This window comes from Quercus suber, unplaced genomic scaffold (assembly GCF_002906115.3).
Source record: "Quercus suber isolate HL8 unplaced genomic scaffold, Cork oak 2.0 scaffold_98, whole genome shotgun sequence".
Taxonomy (NCBI): Eukaryota; Viridiplantae; Streptophyta; class Magnoliopsida; order Fagales; family Fagaceae; genus Quercus; species Quercus suber.
The window spans coordinates 674,708-696,063 of NW_027069563.1; the positions used below are offsets into that span (position 1 = coordinate 674,708).

At 40.1% G+C, this 21,356-nt stretch overlaps 3 protein-coding genes across 3 annotated transcripts; 1 reads left to right on the forward strand and 2 right to left on the reverse strand.

Annotated features, from left to right (window-relative positions):
• Positions 1-8,271: 8,271 nt before the first annotated feature.
• Positions 8,272-8,871, reverse strand: LOC136068086 (uncharacterized). Its single transcript, XM_065774752.1, has one exon. The coding sequence runs from the start codon at positions 8,869-8,871 to the stop codon at positions 8,272-8,274; it is 600 nt and encodes a 199-aa protein (XP_065630824.1).
• Positions 8,872-11,044: 2,173 nt separating this feature from the next.
• Positions 11,045-16,443, forward strand: LOC112033888 (14-3-3 protein 7). Its single transcript, XM_065774785.1, has 7 exons — positions 11,045-11,333; positions 12,162-12,468; positions 12,949-13,036; positions 13,171-13,280; positions 13,366-13,514; positions 15,973-16,007; positions 16,232-16,443. Exons 1-7 carry the CDS (start codon positions 11,267-11,269, stop codon positions 16,235-16,237), a joined length of 762 nt encoding a protein of 253 aa, XP_065630857.1. The 5' UTR covers positions 11,045-11,266; the 3' UTR covers positions 16,238-16,443.
• A 546-nt stretch (positions 16,444-16,989) lies between these two features.
• On the reverse strand, positions 16,990-19,006 carry LOC112033887 (uncharacterized). The gene is made up of 5 exons (XM_024066662.2): positions 18,183-19,006; positions 17,703-17,795; positions 17,538-17,605; positions 17,250-17,422; positions 16,990-17,154 (listed from the first exon to the last, which is right to left on the reverse strand). Exons 1-4 carry the CDS (start codon positions 18,816-18,818, stop codon positions 17,251-17,253), a joined length of 969 nt encoding a protein of 322 aa, XP_023922430.1. The 5' UTR covers positions 18,819-19,006; the 3' UTR covers positions 16,990-17,154; position 17,250.
• Positions 19,007-21,356: the final 2,350 nt, after the last annotated feature.

A 21,356-nucleotide genomic window follows, 5' to 3' on the forward strand; every position in this document is an offset into this window, starting at 1 on the left:
AAAAGAAAAAGGAAAAGAAAAACGCCACTGTCCTAAACTTTTATCTTGAGTATTTGAAGTTTAGATGGAGATGGTCATATGTCTTAAAAAGAAAAAGCGAAAACGAGATGGAGATGGAGAAGGTCAATTCAAAGACTCTTTTAGTTCCACAAAGCTGTAGTTTATTTGTTGTTCTCTTGTTCTTCTTTAATGTTAATTTTTAGTCCAAAAAAATCAAAAATTAAAAAACACAAAGCTTATGTACAATTTACAAATGTAGGGTCAATATTTGTAGCCCAAATTCAAAACAATGAATTTGTAGAAAGTGGGTGAAAGAGTTGGATTATTTGTGAATTTAGCAACTGATAACTATAGTTACCGGGAATGAACCAACGTAAAAACGCACTTAAAAGTTAAACAAAATGATGTCCGAAGAGAAATATTATTAATTGAACAGTGAAAATAGTTCTTAAAGCTATAGTAAAATCTTTCTCCCTCTTTCCTTCACTTTTTTCCCCCTTCCCCATTATTAGAGGCTTATTCCCTTTATATAGCATCTTTTTCCCATCATCCCCATCGTCCACTTGTTCTTCATCTATGTATTCACTTGAGTATATGTCATGTCAAGTATCTTCTTTAGCTCTACGTGAGTGGTGGTAGCTGAGATTACACTGTTCAGAAGTCTTCTCCACATAAATGAGGCCAGGAAAGTTGCTGCAGTGCATTAAACACAGTGGTAGCAATTTTTTCTTTTAGATATTTCTCCATTCTTATCATCTCCAGGCATGCCTAAAGCTTATCATTCTCATTGAAGTCGTTAGGTAGATCACTCGAACTTTCCAGATACTTGCTTGATCGAGACTTCTTGTATCCGAGGAGAATGAACTCTTCAAACCACTAGTGCTCTCTTCGGACTATATTCCTCGTTCATTTCTAGGTATACCTCTTCCACACGGATTCCTTCTCAACCACTTTCTTCTCTTCGAACACACAGTAGTCTTCAAGTAAGGCCCTAGGCTCAATATATAAAGTTGGGCTTTTACCCCCACACATACCTATGGTAAGGTCCATTAAGTCCTTACTAAATCCAAAGAGGCAGTTAAATTAACCAATGAACCCCAAACCTTATTTTCTCTCTTAAGGACAGCTAATTTCAATGCAACTATATTTTTAATTTAATGCACCTAAGGTACTTAAAAAAAGAGTAAAATATATAAACTACCATTGAGATTTTGGTTAATATCAAACGCCCAAGGTATTTTAAAATGTTCGTAATCCTCTAAGTATATTTCTACAACATTTTCTAACTTAGTTTCAATTGCATTCTATATTTCTAGTTGTTATATCTACTATTTACTACCGGGACACTTCATTCAATCATTGTGCATTAATTCCCACAGTATTATCATTGTAGATATGCACTGTGGTTAAACTGAATTTGATTTGGGGAAAATAAGCACAAATAGTGTTAAGGTTGGATAGTGTATGATGTGGATGCAATAAATTAACCAGTGTTTAATTACTTGTTTAAGAACACAATTAATTTAGATTATGCACTAAAATCAATTCGCAATGGGAAATTTAAGACAAGAAACCAAAGACTGGTTCACTCTTGTAAAAGTATGTAAAAAAGCTTTTATTCATATGATATTTCTTTGTTACAATTATGACTTTATGCCTACGTTTGGATAGCACGGTTAGTTACTCAAAGTTGTGTTGCATTTTTTTTTTTTTTTTTTTCAGCCAGATTTGTTGACTTTTGTGAGAAAAAAACAATGTGCATGTACTGTACGTGTACTGTTCACGCACTGTTCATGCACTGTTTACACATTAAAAATATTAAAAGTGGGTCCCACGGTACTATTCATATATTTAAAAAATTATTTTGCTACAGTGTTTTCAGCAACAATCAGTTTTTAGCAACTTTCAGCAACAATAAATGCTATCCAAACAGACCCTATATGTTCTTCTCTTTGTATTTTGTGTGTCCCCTTTCTTTTTCTTCTTTCTTTATTTTTATATGAGTCATCTCCTTCTTTCTCATGTTTTGTCATTGTCCACTTTGATAATTTCTAATCTTAACGGGCTCTTCTTTCTATGTTTTTCATAATGAATGAAGCTTTCTAAAACTTCTTCTTACTGTTTAGGCGTTTACCTGGGTAACTTCTGATTATATCAGACTCTCATTTTTCTGGTTATTTATCATGAATGAAGACTTCTGGGGTCTTTTTTAGTGTTCAAGCTTTTCCTTCTACATTAAATGCGGTGATGCCAGGCAGGTAACCTCAATTAATACAGGGGTTGTTGTGGAATCATCTGGAAATCTCAGACAGCTTCCTCAGTAAAGCTAATCTTCTCTAGGACTTACCTCGATAGTTCAAACACTACCTCAAAACTAGGCTAAGAAGGATACTAGGCTTGATCAATAGTCCAAGGTTCTATACTTGTTATTAGAATGGGGTGGTCTATGTTCGAATTGTTTTCGGTGTTTAGGCTAATGCTTGAAATGGGCCAAACATTTATCCCGTTATAATAAGACCCAATGTTGACCCCAGTACATATGACATTAGGCAAAACATTAAGATAATTTTTGTATTGTATATTAAAAAGGTAAATTATGTATTTGGTTCATATCTTTTACATTATATTTCAATTTTGTTTATAATTTTATAATTGTGTTAATTTGGTTCTTAGCCTTTCAATATTGTGACAATTTAGTTCCTGCCGTTATTTTTTAGGAGAAAATTGCTAATATGGCTATGAGGGCAAAAAATGAGGCTATTGGGCTGAAATCTCACTTGGGCTCACAATTTATTTGTATGGTGAGTTTGGATTTCCTACCTTGGGTCGTTCTTGACGCAGAGACTCAATGAGATCACTTTTCTCTCTCTTTACGTTGCTGTCCTCTTCCTTCACTCTCTTCTGCTCTTTGTTTCTTTCTCTCTCTTTCCTCAAAACCTTCCCACCCCCTCCTCTTCTCCAACTTCTCTTATTTATAGCATTTCGATTAGTGGGGTGCTATGATTACTTTTGCAGTTAGTGTAATGTGAGGTCCAATATCATCAGCCATAGGTGAGTGGCTAGGTGGGAGTGGGACGAAGTGAGAGCGGCCTTGGAACTTGGCTCCCACTCCAGTAAACATGTCCGGCTGCGACACTTCTAGGTACTATCAGGCACATTTAGGATGGGATGTTCGGAAGTTATTCTTCCCTCATTGTCCGGTAAAGGTCCCCCGAGCAAAGATTGAGTGATGAAACCCGAGCTTGCAATTCGCATGGGCCTAAGCTGAGATCCTGGGTAAAGGGAGATAGGAACCATAGGCCTCACTGTCACGTTAGAACTTAGGGCCCAAACATGCCTGGGCATTACAGGTCCATACATTAGCCTCCCTTGATTCATGCCTGACAAGGGCAGAATCAAGGAGCTTGGAGTGCACTCTCGTTTGAGAAGGTCAACAAGCATAAGCCTGGGTGGCTCCAGAAAACCCATTAATGCGCCATTAAAAGGCGTGCTGTTTCGACTCTTTTGGTTCAGCCGTCATTATTACCTAACAATTCATGAACCGAAGAGGCGTGTGTGTCAGTTGGCACCCGTGTGAATCCCTCGTTAATTGAGCCTCATTATTGTTGATTAGGCACCGTTTTCTTCTTCCTTGTCCTCTATAAATAGTTTGTTCCAAATCACTTCTCCATTTTTAAACTCTCCTCTCTCTGAATTTTCTCTTTGCCGAGCATTTCTCTGTGCACCTACTCGCCTGCCCAGAGCCCCTCTTTCTTCCCTAGAGCCCAAAGTAAGTCTTCTACCTCTTCCTTTTACTTCAGCATCTTTCTTCAAGTTTTTCCTTTCGATTTTAGACTCTAGGATGGGTTTTGCTTACCTTCTAAATACGGCGGCGTCCTTAGCCTCCTTTAGGCAGAAGTTTGATATTTCAAATGATGTGGAGGTGGCGTATTGCCACAAGAGCGAATTCAACCTCCACAGAGGGGCACAAATTGCCTTCTTTCCTCTGATGGCAATCGTAAAGGGTGGGGTTAGGTTTTCCGTGGACCCCCTCTTACTTGACACACTTCGGTACTATGGGTTATGCCTCGACCAACTCCCTCCCAACTTTTACCGGGTTGTTAGTTGTGTTAGTAGGTTAAACCATACGTTCGGTTTACAATTAAACTACCATAATATAAACCACATGTACAGCTTGTGTGGGAATAAGAACACAAATTATTATTTAAAGGCTAGAGATAAGCGAGTACGACTGATATCATGCCTATTTGACTTAAATAGAAATTCTGTCGGGGAGTACATTCGGGTGCGTGGCAACTGGTTTTCCGGGGATATCCCCCTCCCGTCTAAAAGGCTCCCGCTCAACCCGAAGGACCAGTTGATCTCGAGCCTCCCGTGCATGTTACCGAACAAGTGACCATCAACATTACATACCTTTTCAATACAGAATCTGATCACAGTGCAGATACGGTGACCTGAAAGACCCTGACCATTGACCGCTTTGTGCCCGGGGCATGGCAGGCGACACAACAGCAACCACCGCAAGGCCAAGGCCAGACGCTTCCTCCCCCACCTCCTTCCTAGACCAGATGAACCCGAAAGAGGCAACTCATCAGCGAGTAGACCTTTATTGGGCCAGGAGACACTGTAACCCGGGTCCCCCCACAACTGTCCAAAGGCATCGTCATACAGGAGCTGCAAGCCCAAACTGGGGTGGGCGCAGCGTCCTCCTCTAGGGCAACGCAGTAGTGGCAGCCCCAAGTTTTTCTTAGAAGGCGAGCCACTCCCCAAGACCGCCAGTATATAGGTTTGGGAGAAAGGTGAGGGGGGTCGCGTAGCCCAAAACTTAGCGCGTAGACTTCTCTTGCCTGAGGATGTACACGCCTATGAGTAGGGGACAGAGGAGTCCATGGGGAGAAGGTTGCAGTGGTTCACTGTCGCGATAATCCTTTACTCACTAACTTCCTACCACTCTTTGTACGCATTTATTATTTATTATTGCCATTGATAACATGTATACATATGCATACTCATTTTTACCTTCTAACGTACTAACACCTGAGGTGTCATTAGGCGGCCCAGCTGGCCCACATTATTGATGGTCGTATGAAGGAACTTTCTGAGGATGCCGACCGGGAAAGGGCGGCCAAGGAGACAGCCGCCAAGGCAGTGAAAGAGAAGGCAAAGGCCGTTGATGTTGCCGAGAAGCGGGCCATTGCCACAGAGAAAGCTAAGGCGCTGGCAGAAAATAGGTGCGCAGAGCTGTTAGTGAAGCAGAACGAGACAGACATCAAATTAGCCGAGGCAGAGAGTTTGAATGTTACTCATGCTGAGGAGCTTGCTGACATAAGAGTGGGGTTGGGGGCTGCCGAAGAAAAATGGTACCATGAAGGGTTTGCCAATACGGAAAACTCTGTGGAGCCGGTTGTGAACCAAGCTTAGAAGCTGGGTTTTGAAGCTGGTTGGTTTGCTACCTTGCAGGCCATGGGGGTTCCCAAAGATTCTCCTCTTAGGGACCCCGGCCAAATACCCTTTCCTAGCTTCATTTCAGCCGCGCAGAACCCCCCGACACCCATTAATGCAGAAGACACAACAAGCTTGAGGGAACTAGTAGAACAGATAGACGCCCACGTGGAACCGGATGATGCGGAAGTCACCAGTGTCCCCCGCCCTACCAATCAGCGCTGTGAGGATGTAGTCCAAAACCCTACCGACCAGCAACCAACTGATCCTGCCGCCCAAACGAGAACAAATTAACCTATGTGCCGTACAAGACCGTCATTGTTTTTTCTCAGTTTATGTTTTTACTACGTTTCCCTTTTTCTATTTAATTTGCCTATGTCACCGGGTTGTGGTGGCTGAATAATCATTACTTTGTCTTGTTTTGACTTTTACATGGTCGTCGGACTATGGTGACACGACAACAGTTTTGTTTTCATGCATTTATTTTACTTACATGTTGCTTATTTGTTGAACGCTTGCCTTAATTGTTTTCACGAAGACTTACTTTTACGTTATCTTTCTTGCCATGTTTTTCTATTTTTTTTTGCATGAATGATTTCCTGAATGCTCGGTGAATTATATAGTGCAAAAAACTGAGATGTGAGTTTCTGATCCCAGGCAATGTTTAATTTGTTGGTTTCAATCTTTAACCCTTGATTTTAGAATACTTTCCACTTGCTTGGTGATAGTAATTGAATTGAGTAGTAGAATTCTGTCTTTAGGAAATTTAGGTTAAGGTTTCCTCCTGCCCGGTGATAGATGTCGGATCAGGGACAGGTTTCTATCCTTAGAAAATTTAGGCTAAGGCTTCTTCCTGCTCGGTGATGGATATCGAACCGATGATAGGTTTCTGTCCTTAGGAAATTTAGACTAAAGTTTCCTCCTACTCGGTGATGGATATCGAACCGGGGACAGGTTTCTGTCCTTAGGAAATTTAGGCTAAGGTTTCCTCCTGCCTGGTGATGGATATCAGACCGAGGACAAGTTTTCTGTCCTTAGGAAATTTAGGCTAAGGTTTCCTCCTGCCTAGTGATGGATATCGAATCGGGGACAGGTTTTTGCCCTTAGCAAATTTAGGCTACGGTTTCCTTCTGCTCGGTGATGGATATCGAACCGAGGATAGATTTCTGTCCTTAGGAAATTTTTTCACAAATTTTCCTGTTGCTTGGTAATGGTGATCGAAAGGGACTAACGATGGAATTAAGTATATGTGTGTGAGCAATTATTACCTTTGTCATTAGTGATACGCATGCATGGCATTGCATTTAACTTACAACATAGTTTACAACCGATCAGTGATAAATTTTTTTAAGATTATGGACATTCCATGGCCGAGGTAATGGCCTCTCATCCAGGTCCTCTAAGTAATATGCCCTAGTGCCAGCGATTGTAGTAACTCGATAGGGTCCCTTCCAGGTCTGGGCTAACTTCCTGGAGTTTGTATCTCACATATTCCCCATTGCTTTCCTTAGCACCAAGTCCCCAGCGCCAAATTCCCTCGTTCTTACACCTCGGTTATAACAGCGGGCAAGTTTTTGCTAATATTCGGCCAGTCGGATTATCGCTGCTTCTCGGCGCTCTTCCAACCAATCCAAGCGTTCCACCATTAGCTCGCCATTTCGAGTGGGGTTGAAACCTTCTACTCACACGTTGCAAAGGTCCACCTCGGCTGGTATCACTGCTTTAGCCTCGTACACTAAAGAAAACGGGGTCTCATCGGTGGACCTCCTGGGGGTTATTCGGTATGCCCACAAAACGTTAGGCAGTTCTTCGGCCCATTTGCCTTTTGCATAGTCCAATCTTTTCTTTAACTCGTTCAAGATCGCCTTATTAGTCGCCTCGGCTTGACCGTTGCTTTGCGGATAAACTGGTGTGGAATACCTGTTTTTGATGCCGAGATCACTACAAAATGCATGGAAAGTTTTACTATCAAATTACAGCCCATTATCAGATATCAGCGAGTTTCGCACCCCAAACCTGGTGACTATATTTCTCCATACAAATTTTTTGACATCTGTGTCGTGAATATTAGCTAAAGCCTCTGCTTCTGCCCATTTGGTAAAGTAATCTACGGCCACCAGTACAAATCTTCGGTTGCCGGTTGCTCGGGGAAAGGGGTCGAGAATATCCAGCCCCTATTGTGTGAAGGGCTAGGGATTGCTCATCGAGTTGAAGTGACCTGCTGGTTAATGGATCAATGGTGCATGCTTTTGACACTGTTCGCACTTTCGCACGTATTCGATAGCGTCCTTTTGCGTCTACGGCCACCAAAACCCCTGTGTAATTGCTCGATGTGCCAACGAGCATCCCCCTATATGACTACCGCATACTCCACTATGAAGTTTGGCTAGTAATTCACCCACCCTACTTGGATGTAGACACAAAAGGTACGACCCCCCGAAAGACCTTATGTACAGCTGGCATTCTGCTGATAACAAGGATCGAGGTGCTACTCGGTGAACCCTACTGGCCTCCTTCTCGTCACTCGAGACACGATCCTCTGCTAGGAATTCAATGATTGGGTCCATCCAGCTCAGTTCAGCCACCGCAATTATGGCTACCTTAACCCCCTCTATGCCAACACTATCGATTACACGAATGCTCAGTTCTGGTATTAGTTCCACCCTAATCTGCCGAAGGACCCCCTCTGCCATCGACGATGCTAGCATGGCTACGGAATCGACATGCCTGTTCTGTGCTCGGCCCACTTGGGACATTTTCACTGAGCCAAACTTGTTTATAACCTACCTCGCCAACTGCAAGTATGCCTTCATCTGGGGGTCCCTGGCCTCAAAGGTTCCCTGGTGCTTTGCCTTTGTTTTGCAGCCGGTCACCTTCTAGCCCTTTGTATTCTTCAATACACCTCATTAGCTGCTTCATATCCTCGAGAGGCTTCTTAGTTAGTGATTCCCTCAGCCCGGAGTCCTCGAGCAATCCCATTCTAAAGGTGCTCGCGACAATCTTCTTGTTCCCTTCGCTGATCTCGTTGTAAAGCTCCCAGTACCAGCCAGTATAACTATGAAGGGTTTCCCCTACCCTCATTTTCATGGACAGCAATGCGTCTACCGGTTGTGGCACCCGGCTACAAGTTACAAACCAGATTCCAAACTCTTGTATCAACTCGGCGAAGTTCTGGATAGAGCCTTTCCGTAACCCATTAAACCATCTCAAAGCGGTAGGGCCAAGGCTCGAGAAAAAAACCTTACACATCAGTGCGTCATTGTGGGTATGCAGGGACATCATCTGGATATAGTGACTGATGTGCTCTATTGGGTCAATTTTCCCATCGTAAGAGTTGAACGGAGGGCGTGTGAATCTGTCCGAAATTGGGGCTCGCTCGATGCCGGTCGAAGATGGGGACCTTGCAGCTCTTCGTAGTGCACGACTCATCGTATCTATGACCACATTATGGGGCCATTTCTCTTCTGGGGAATCTGAACCTCGGTCTGCATACTCCCATAACCGCAAACGGTCTCGGCATTGATGGGATTCCTGCGAATGCGAACGTTCCCTTTGCCGACGAGATTCCAGTGAACGGGATCATTCTCGGCAGTGGTTGGATCTGGATTGATTGGATCCCGTCTCGTGATGATCTTCCCCGGTATTGGATCTTCTTTCTCGGTTGTCTCGGTTCCTTTTACGGTGCCTGTTCTTTGTTTCAAACTCCAGATCTCTCACCAACCTGCACAACCGCTCAAGCTCTTCATCCCTTTCGTCGAGTTGCTTATGTCCTGAAGCAACAGATACTGTTCGCTGCGTTTGGTACAACCCTTCTCCGAGGCCGGACCTTTCTTCCTCTCGTTCGTGATTCCTATCTTCGCGCCTCTTTTGCCTCCGTTCTTGCCAGGAGGATCCCTGACAAGATCCCATTGAACCACTTTCAGCATCACTCTTAGAACGTCTCCCAGATATCTTCTCGTGTGTGAGTCTCGGCTGAACCACGGCTTTGTAGGATATTCCCACAGATGGCGCAAATTGTGTGGGCCAAAAATGAGGCTATTGGGCTGAAATCTTACTTGGGCTCACAATTTATTTGTATGGTGGGTTTGAATTTCCTACCTTAGGTCGTTCTTGACGCAGAGACTCAATGAGATCACTTTTCTCTCTCTACGTTGCTGCCTTCTTCCTTCACTCTCTTCTCCTCTTTGTTTCTTTCTCTCTCTTTTCTCAAAACCTTCCCACCTTCTCCTCTTCTCCAACTTCTCTTATTTATAGCATTCCGATTAGTGGGGTGCTATGATTACTTTTGTAGTTAGTGTAATGTGAGGTCCAATATCATCAGCCATAGGTGGGTGGTTAGGTGGGAATGGGACGAAGTGAGAGTGGCCTTGGAACTTGGCTCCCACTCCAGCAGGCATGTCTTGCTGTGACTCTTCTAGGTACCACTGGGCACATTTGGGATAGGATGTTCGGACGTTATTCTTCCCTCATTGTCTGGTAAAGGTCCCCCGAGCAAAGATTGAGTGATGAAACCCGGGCTTGCAATTCGCGTGGGCCTAAGATAAGATCCTTGGTAGCGGGAACCATGGGCCTTACTGTCACGTTAGAACTTAGGGCCCAAACGTGCCTGGGCATCATAGGTCCGTACAATGGCAAATGACCCAAAAAAAAAAAAGTTTCCATTGATATGGCAATAAACTAACTTTTTATTTTGGTCGTTTGCTATGTTAGTAATTTTCATAAAAAAGATAACAACAAAAATTAAACTGATACGGCACTAAAAGGTTAGAAGCTAAATTATAATGTATATATTTTTAAAATACTAAATATTTTTAACACATACACAGGGAGAGATGAAAAAGTTTTAAAGAAACTTACAGTGATGTATATCTAAAATAGTCTAACTTTTGAATACACAAACTTTAAACCAAATTAAAATATGGTGTAAAAATATGAACTAAATACATAATTTACTAAAAGAAAAAAAATGATGAGCTACTCCAAATTTAATTATTTTAATAAAAACCACTACCTTTCCTTACTTATCAAAAACCACTACTCTTATACCAAAAAAAAAAAAAAAAAAAAACCACTACCTTCCTTAAGAAAAAATAGAGAAGTTAAAAAAAAAAAAAATTTTTGAATACTAGGTTCTTTTGGGTAAAACAAAAATATGTATTTTTGTAGTGTGTGGCCCGTTAACAACCCTCGTTTGAAATCGGAACCTACGCATGGTAAAAAAGGAAATGTGGGCCAAGGCAGTTGCCGCGAAGTTCGCTAGAAATTCCTCCCTTGGGAAATTGGGGTTGGGACGGTTGGAGCGATAAATACATAACCGTACGTAGCTATCTTTCCGTCTATATAATAATGAATGAGAATACTTTTCAAAAATACAATAAAGTTGACAAATTAGACAAAAAGTGGAGCCCACCGCATAACCATTCCCCACAGACACACACAAAGCACACAGATTTTATCAATCTTCCTCTTTTTTACGACTATCACACAGCCGTCAGTGCTCGTCCCAGTCAACATCACCTCACCATGTGACTATCACTAACACCTAATTCTCATCCAACGGCCCATATCTCCTACAAACCATTTCATCAAACGGCTGAGATCTCACCTCTCGAGGATCCAAAAGGGTTTCGCAAAATCCAAAGCCCCCATTTCCAACCGCGATTCATTTCCTATGCACTATTGACCATACAGTAGTCCAATACATCACATCCAACGGCCCGATCGCCTCGTACCGCATATCACAGAAAGCAGTTGGTGAAATCATAACATAAGGCTTCCAAAAGAGAGAGAGAGAGAGAGAGAGAGAGAGCAGAGAAACGAAGCTATGGAGAAAGAGAGAGAACATCTGGTTTACTTGGCTAGACTTGCTGAGCAAGCTGAGCGATACGATGGTATCTTTTTTTTTTTATTTTTATTTTATTTTTTTAATTTCTATAGATCTTTTTCTTTTTTTCTTTCTATTGCAGCAAAATTTTGATTATATATATATTATTCGTTTTTTTTTTTTTGCTGTATTGATTTGTAGGTGCATAATATTCTATTCATTTTGACCATTACGGTTTATTTGATTTGTGTTGTTTACTTGTTTTTACTCATGTAAATAGTGCTGATTTGTTTCGCCTATCGGATTTTTTTTTACTACAAAATGGAGCATATACTAAATTTAAAACAAAGTTATTTGGTGAAATCTGATAAAATTTTTAAGCAAGTGTTATTGTAAAACAACGAGTTAGAGATTAGAGAAAAGAAAAAACTCTTTGGTAAAGTGAGCTTAACGATTTCATCTAGGTTTTAATTAATTAATTAATTAATTAATGTTGAAAAAAATGCCTGATTGAGATATTGACATATTGTTCATCAGTGAGTGTTTTCCTTGCCTTATACTTTTCCAGAACCAAAAAAAGCCTTAATGTTCATGATTCGGGGTTTACTTATCATTTGACATCGGTAAAGAGTTGATGTGGGTGTTCACAATTAAATGAGTTCGTTCTACCAAAATTTGTTTGGACTGATTTTATGAAAATTAGGCATGATGCTGTGCAAATTTAGCGAATTTTCCGTGCTGATTATTTATTTATTTTTCCTGCGATTACATCTACGGAAATGAATTCAGATCCAAAGGTGTAGTTTGCCTTTCATTATCCTTGCAGAGCAATAGTGGACTTTTAGTAATTATTTGACTTTTTAATTCATTATTTTGTCACATTTTCTTGTTCCAGAGATGGTTGAAGCGATGAAGAAAGTTGCTAAACTGGATGTGGAGTTGACAGTGGAGGAGAGGAATCTGGTGTCTGTTGGGTATAAGAATGTTATTGGGGCAAGAAGGGCATCGTGGCGGATCTTGTCTTCCATTGAACAGAAGGAGGAGGCCAAAGGGAATGAACAAAATGTGAAGCGGATTAAGGAGTACAGGCAGAGGGTTGAAGACGAGCTTGCTAAGATCTGCAATGACATTTTGTCAGTCATTGATAATCATCTCCTTCCATCTTCCTCATCTGGGGAATCAACTGTTTTTTACTATAAGATGTGAGACTTCTTTTACTGTTTTTCTTCTACTAGATTTAACTCAACTTACTTTGAAATTATGAACTCGTGTATGAAATAATTGCAGTTTTGGCTGTGGGTTTAATTGGGTTGGGTTGAACCATTTAACATTAATTCATGAAGCCAAATTTATTATTTAAAAAAAAAAAAAAAAAAACCGGTTTGATTCTTGGCCAATGATGAGTGAACTTTACTTGCGATTTTGTTGGTTAGTGATCCATATTGGAGGGGATTTTAACCACCAGTCTTCTCGGTCCCTTGTTTTGTGTGCTACGATCAGCTACCAAGTGTCTTATTTCTTAGTGATATTTCTCTATGTTTGTTTGGGGGGTGCTTTATCCGGTTGTGTATATTCCTTTCTTTCACAGATTATTTGAGTATGTAGTGTTGGTTTTCTTATGGTACTTTTTATGCGTGTGTGTTGATTATATTTGGACTGTGATCCATATTTCTGTGTCACAGGAAAGGAGATTACTATCGATATTTAGCTGAGTTCAAATCCGCTGAAGACCGTAAAGAAGCTGCTGATCAGTCACTTAAGGCCTATGAGGTATGTTTTACTTGGTTTCTCTTGCTGAATCTCCTTTTGCCTCTGTTACTAACTTCCCTTGCCCCCTTTTATGTTTTCCTCATATTATTATACACTGAACTAAATTGCTATCTGGATTTTCTCTTATGCTGCAGGCTGCTACTAGTACCGCTGCTTCTGATTTGGCCCCAACTCATCCAATCAGACTTGGCCTTGCTCTGAACTTCTCTGTATTTTACTATGAGATCTTGAACTCGCCTGAGAGGTTGATATGCATCTCTCTCTCTCTCAGTCTGTATTCTTTAACTATAAGTAGTAGTGGTTTGTTTAACCATGTCTGCATTTTGCAGGGCCTGCCACCTCGCCAAGCAAGCTTTTGACGAAGCTATTGCTGAACTTGATAGTCTTAATGAAGAATCTTACAAGGACAGTACCCTTATCATGCAGCTACTTAGGGATAATCTCACATTATGGACCTCAGATCTGCCAGAAGAGGGAGGTAATAATTGTCACTAATCTCTATCTCTGGCTCGCTCTGGGGATTTTGAGACTTCTGTTGACTTATTTATGCTTTCAAATTATATCGATTCTTCTAGTTGTAGTTTCTGTTGCTGAGGAGTTTAAGGTTTGGTGCATATAAGTTTCAGAGAACAATTTCTAGCATTTGTTGTTAAATTAAATATAGGCCATTGCTTATGTTGGTTGCACTTTTCTAATTTACTTAGATTTGGTGGTAATCTTCTTTGGATCCCCTTGCAATGAGTTATGCATTTGTTTTTCTGATAGATTGATTGACATGAAATCTTGTTTATTTCGGGCTAATGCTAATGAGGTTGCAATTACGTCCTGAAAACCAATGGTTTAAAGTGAAAATGATTCTTTTAGGTTATGAAGTGCTTGCCATTGTGAGCATGAAGTAATCTATTTTATTAATAAATTTTGTTGCTTATCTAAAATAGAAAAAAAAAGAATCTGGGATAAATTTACATTTGGTGCAAAAGGTCTTTTTGAAGTTGTGACTAAAGACTTCAGACTGTCCTGATTTGATTTCAAATTGTTTGAGCAAGCTTTTACTTGTAAGAATCAGGTTATAACTGTTGGATGAGAGTTCTTTGGAATAGATTTTCAGCTAGGTTTAGCTATTGGACTTTTTTTCAGGGGTGGGGGGAGAGGTGAAGCAGATATGTAGATCTCAATGCCCTTGTCCTTTGACTTGTGTAATATAGTGTTTCTGTCATTGCTGCAACCAGTTTAAGTTGGTCTGTAAATTCTAGGCTCACAGGATAGAGAGATTTCCCAAGTTTGTAACGCAACATTTTCTCTTTTTATATTAAGTTCAAATTTCAAGCCCTAGTGAATAGTTTTGATGTATATGGCCTTATCGTTTATGATTAAATCTGGTAAAGGAGAAACTAAACTTAGAATAAATTTCTGCTTTTAATTAAACTTGGATGGTGTTAGAGAATATGGTGTCAAGGAGAATGGATTCATGCTGATTTGGGTGGATGTGATGTTTTTGAATTCATATTATCTTGTTTTGAGAAATGAAATATGGTCCAAGTGGGATCTTAATGTATTTTGTTGAGGTTAATCTTTGCAATGAACACACATGAATTATAGGGTTGGTTTTCATTGCATAATATATGACAATTCCTATATGATCAAATTTGTACTGTTTTTGTCATAGCTATATTGGGTGTGAGGCATATATTTGATATCAGCCTTGAAACCATTTCCAACCTTGCACCTTGGTCTGCAGCCCATAAGACTGGATTTCAGGATATATGCTTTTTGTATGAGATAAACTTGGATGGCATCTACTTCTTATCCGGAAGTTCCTAACCAAGGAGAGGGGAGTGGTATCAAATAATTGACAGTTTGATATCTCTAAAATGTCAATGTAGTTTCATTATTTTTTTAATTGGAGTGGAAAATTGGTTTGATGACCTTACAACATGTTCAGATGCAAGTTGTTTGCAACTAAATTGTTACTAGAATTTGTTTTTGTGTAACTAAATTTAATCATATCAATTGTCTTCTCTTTTAATAGCCACACAGCCAGTGTTTGTTGGACCAAATGGCAACTCCCACCTTATAAACAAGGCATGGGTGACTGGGTTCAACCCCATACGGGTTTGAGTACCTATAAATAAATAAAAAAGGAAAAAAAAAAAAAAAAATGGGCGGTGGGGGTTGTATGTTAAAAGTGACCAGTACACAACAGTTGATATGACATTTCATTGGACCAATGAATCTTTTTGCTTCTTGTTTTTTTTGTAAATGGAGCAATGTGTTTTGTGTTGACCTATGTATAAGTAGTGCTCCTAGAATTGTTATTACATGTTACATATCTATCTTTGAATTCACGCTTTTGTTTATCAGTATGCATGTTTAATTTTGTGGGGAGAATATGATAATGCCACAGGAAAGGAGGGGGAGGGGCAAACTTATTTAAAAGATGCACTTGAAGCTTTATTTAAAGATTTAAACGTTTGAAAAGGACATTTCAATGACTTCATTTACTGCACCTTGATTTTATCAAACCCAGTGATTGGTCAGCTTCGAGTGTTTCAGATAAGGCACAGATGACTCGTCATAAAGTTTGAAATCTATAATTGTTATTCTGCCAACCATCATAAAGTTTGAAATCTATAATTGTTATTCTGCCAACCATGGTACCTAGGACAAATCTTCAGATAATCAGCTATTAGTATACTTATTTGTTTGGCATTTGATTATAAGCTAGCTTTTTGCTTATTTTATGTACCGTTTGTGGTCCCTTGGGAAATACAATTTCTCAGTCTTATGTTTTTTACTATGTTTTTGTGCTATAAGAATATTGTGTGCTCACCTGGGAAATACAATTTCTTGGACTTATGCTGTAGACTTATGCTGAAGTAGGAATTTTACATTCGACAGTTGATGAGTCGTTTTTTATTTATTTATTGAACTCGCAGGTGAGCAATCTAAAGCTGATGAAGCTCCAGCAGAGGTAAGGTTTTATTTATTTATTTATTTATTTATTTATGCAGTGAAATAGAAAACGCAAATGTTTACCTTTGGGTTCAATGTGAATTTTGACTAGTCTAAAACATCCATTAGCTCTTGTTAGATCCTCTTTCAGATTGATTTTGTAATTTTGTTTACATTACATTTTTTCCGCTTCACATTCCCATTCCTTTTGGATAAATTGCTCACTAGTGTTTGATTTTGCAGAGTTAGTTGGGATAGTAAAGAGTTATTCTTTGAACCTTGGTTCGTTGAGGGAGGAATGGTAGGGTGTGCGCAGGGCTTATTTGCTTACTAGTAGTAGAACAAGGATTTGTGACTATTTGTTTGTACTGTTATCTGCTACTTTAAACTTTACCTTATCTGCTACATTTATGATTGTGATGGACATGTCTGTCAATGCGATCTACCTTGTTTAAGTTGCCTGTTTTTAATTTTATTTGCAGGCTGTTAGGTTGATCACTTAGCCTTATCATCTATCAGTTGCAACCTAATATGAAACATCTGTCCTGAACTTATACTTGGTCAAGAGAGATGAATGATATTATTTTCTGGAAAAAAATATACAACCTCATTGTGGAATATCAATAAAACACATAACCCTCATGAAGTTTTGAATGTAACACTGGAATCCCTCGTGGTGGTGCTTTACATGTAAGCTGTTACAGATGTTTCATATGTAACAGATGTTTTGTATACTAGGGAAAAGTATACAAAACCCTTGTCGTTTTGTCACAGATGATTCAAAACAAATGGAGCAGACGTAGGCTGTATAAACTTGATGCAGTCACATTACAACGAGGCCCCCTGATATTTCATTGTCATATCTTATAAGTGCAAGCACGCAGATGTACAGGATGGTAGATATAAGTATTTAAGAGCTTTATTTAGCAACAAAAAAAAGAAAAAAAGAAAAAGAAGAAAAAAAAGAAGCATACTTGTAGAACTAAAAGTAATGACTAATATTTGTGGAACTATAAATTCTTATATTAATACTGCAGAAAATGGGGTAGAAGTCGGTGAAAAAGTTACATTATTTCCCTGGTAAAAGACATGTTAAAGTGAAAAAATGACATATTGAGCAGCTCAGTGACATTACTTAGTTGTTCCTACGTGGCACTGCTTCTACGCTGGCCGTATGGGGGAAAAAAGAAAAGAAAAAAACTTGTTAAGAATTGTAAAGTGGAATAAAAGGGTTAAAATGTATTCTTGTTCTAGCCCCCACCTTAACTCGTTTTTTTATCTTGATCCTTGGGAGGTGGACTCGTTGGATTTGGTGGGAATTGCAAATCAACCAGAAAGGATTTCAAGTGCTTGTAGAACTCTTTGGGCTTCTCTACACTGAAGGCGTGCCCTACATCCTTTATGACTACTAGTTGAGCATTATCCCCCAAATGCCTGTATTTCAACAAGTCCCCAATACATAAAAAAAGTTAATAATACCCTGCATCAAGCGCTCAAACTAATCAATATTAGTACTAAATAGTGAAGGGTCAAAAGTCAGGGTTTATACTTTTTTAATCTGTGACCCAGTTCCAATGGGAATATTTGATCATGATCTCCCCATATTATCAGCGTAGGCTGCATGAGAAGATGTGAAAGAAAATTGAATTATCTTCCACTTTTGCATTCAACTCATTAGCCGTGTGGGAGAAATAAGAGAAAAACAGTTCTGAACCTGAGATATTTTAGGAAGGTTTTCAAGTTTCCGGTCTTTGGGAATAGCTCGGATCAAGTCCCTCTTCTCCTCTACATATTCGGCGCACATTGCCTGCCCATACAGCCAACGAATGTGAACATTTATTTAAAAAAAAAAAAACCTACATACTTTTTTTTGGGGGTAAAACACCAACCTTTTCAGGCTTTCGCCATCTCAGCATTAATATATATATATATATATATATAATAGATGGGTCCTCAATTCATTTTGTTAATCAAATTAAATCACTATAACCATGTGCTATCAAATTTTTTGTTTTTTTGTTATTTTGAATGGAAGATAGAGCATGTGCTATCAATTATTGGTTGCTAGTGAGTAGTAGTTACAAGCAGTTACTACTACAAGTGTCTGCAATTGTATGTCTGTATGTGAGTGTGAATGGGTGGACAAGATAAGAGTGCTAGTCTGAGTCTGAGTCTGAGAGAGCTAATTACTTACATCAATGAAATCAGTGAGCAAGCAAGAGGGCAAGAATCCAAAAGGATGAGGCCTGAACAGAGCGTAGGCCATCAACTCCTTGAGCTTCTCAGGCGTCTGAGGCACCAATATCCTAGCCGCCTCTTCCAAATCCGAGACCCTGAAAACACCATTCCTCAGGTCCTTCTCTTCCATGCACACCCCGGCGCAGCATAGCACCACCCTCTCCACCGCCTCCTTAAACTGCGCCGCCATGCTGTACCCGACAAACCCGCCGTAACTGAGGCCCACCAGGCTCAGCTTCCTCACCGAGTTGGCCTCCATGACTCGCATCACGCACTCGGCCTGGAACGACTCGCTCCGCTCAGGCCGAGTCGTGAACGAGTCGCCGAAGAACACGAGGTCGGGGACGTACACGTTGAAGTAAGGGGTGAAGTGTCGGATGACGTCAGCCCATTGCCACAATGCGTTGGCTCCTAGGCCGTGGATGAGCAGCAGGTTGGGCTTGGGCTCGGACTCTTTGTGGGTCTTTGGGACCCAGCAGTGCATTACGGTGCCGTCTTTGAGGTCGGTGATGGTGGATCGGAGCCCCGATTTGGTGAAAGAGGATCGATAGCACCAGTTCTTTGATTCGGTGAAGCTGAAGCACTTAGACATTTTTGCTTTGGAACCAGCTGGAAGTACCTCAGAGTGTAGAATAGTTTGAAATATAAATGTTGAATACGAGAGACTAGAGACCGAAAAGAAAGCACGGGTGGGTCAAATGGGTGAGTGGGAATCTATGTACCTAATAAGAATAAGAAGGCGCTGATTGGTTGACTGGGAGAATTTCTTGTGGTTGTGGTGGTTAAAACTTAAACGCTGATGTTTTTCTTTTATAATAGTTTCGGTTAATGTATGATATAAAGACACATATTAATTATTTATTTAAAGAAACATTTTATGAAAATTTAAAAAAATTGTTAAATTTTTTTTCCTCATAAAAAGTTTTTTCAAATAATCCTTCTATAATCAATGAAGAGTTAAAATAATTCTCTTCAAACTTATTATATATTTTTTTATTAAATGTGAATTTTGAAAATATAATTGTTGAATTGCATGTTCTAAAATGCATGACAAATTTGTTCAAATAGAATGTATTTACAATTAGATCAATGAACTTATTTTTATGCATAATTTTAGACCATAAAACATGAAATTTTAACATTTGATTAAAAATGTGGGGACTCAATTTGGATTGACCCTGAGTGATGGGTTTTCAGCCCAATAAGCCCAAACAATAAATTTATAGAGAGCGGGTTGAGAGGTTTAGGTGCTGGCGGTCGACTACCATGCATGAACTTTTCTTAAAAGATGCTAAGGGTTTCTTTAGAAATGGGGGAAGGCTCCTCGGCCTGTGGCCGAGGAGGCCTGATTGCTCTCTCACTTTTTCTTTTTTCTTTTCCCCCCCTTCCTTACTTTACTAGCTTTCCTTTTATAGTTTTCATCTTCCTATCTCTTCCTTCCATCTGTTGATCACCTATTTGCCTTTTTCTCTGGTCGTCCGTCCCATCAGAGGCCTTATCGGTACTCAAGTGGCTCACTCTGATCAACGTTATCCTGCCAAGGGGTTACCTCCCCATTAATGCGGCCAGGGGGGGTTAGTTGAGTGCATTAAATGTGAGAGCGATAGCCTATTTTGGGGTTTGTCTTTCCCCAAAATCACCTTTGTCAGGCCGAGGATAAGGTGGTCCTCGGCGTGGATTGGGAAAAGAGACTTTCCCCTACCCTAACCACAAATAGCCTATGCTCCTCGGCCTGGGCCTTGGGCCTGTTTCATGATGGGCCGAGGCTATCAGGCCCATATGTGAAGTGTCGGATGACGTCAGCCCATTGCCACAATGCGTTGGCTCCTAGGCCGTGGATGAGCAGCAGGTTGGGCTTGGGCTCGGACTCTTTGTGGGTCTTTGGGACCCAGCAGTGCATTACGGTGCCGTCTTTGAGGTCGGTGATGGTGGATCGGAGCCCCGATTTGGTGAAAGAGGATCGATAGCACCAGTTCTTTGATTCGGTGAAGCTGAAGCACTTCGACATTTTTCCTTTGGAACCAGCTGGAAGTACCTCAGAGTGTAGAATAGTTTGAAATATAAATGTTGAATAGTAGAGACTAGAGACCGAAAAGAAAGCACGGGTGGGTCAAATGGGTGAGTGGGAATCTATGTACCTAATAAGAATAAGAAGGCGCTGATTGGTTGACTGGGAGAATTTCTTGTGGTTGTGGTGGTTAAAACTTAAACGCTGATGTTTTTCTTTTATAATGGTTTCGGTTAATGTATGATATAAAGACACATATTAATTATTTATTTAAAGAAACATTTTATGAAAATTTAAAAAAATTGTTAAATTTTTTTTCCTCATAAAAAGTTTTTTCAAATAATCCTTCTATAATCAATGAAGAGTTAAAATGATTCTCTTCAAACTTATTATATTTTTTTTTATTAAATGTGAATTTTGAAAATATAATTGTTGAATTGCATGTTCTAAAATGCATGACAAATTTGTTCAAATAGAATGTATTTACAATTAGATCAATGAACTTATTTTTTATGCATAATTTTAGACCATAAAACATGATGTGGGGTCCGTGGGCCTGATAGCCTCGGCCCATCATATAGCAGGCCCAAGGCCCATGCCGAGGATCGCAAGCTATTCCTGAAGAGAAGGGGGGGAAGCTTATTATCCTGGATCCACGCCGAGGATACCTTGTCCTCGGCCTGACAAAGGTGATTTTGGGGAGAGGTTAACCCCAAAGTAAGCTGTCACTATCGCATTGAATGCACTTAACCAACCCCCCTGGCCGCATTAATGGGGAGGTAACCCCTTGGCAGGATAACGTTGGTTAGAGTGAGCCACTTGAGTGCCGATAAGGCCTCTGATGGGACGGACAACCAGAAGAAAAGCAAATAGACGATCAACAGATGGAAGCAAGAGATAGGAAGATGAAAACTATAAAAGAAGAGCTAGTAAAGCCAGAAAAAAGGGGAAAAACCTTAAGGCCTCCTCGGCCATAGGCTGAGGAGCATTCCCCTATTTGTAAAGAAACACTTAGCCTTTTTTATAAGAAAAAGTTTGAGCGTGGTGATCGACGGCCAGCACCTAAGCCTGTCAACCCACTCTCTATAAATTTATTGTTTGGGCTTATTGGGCTGAAAACCC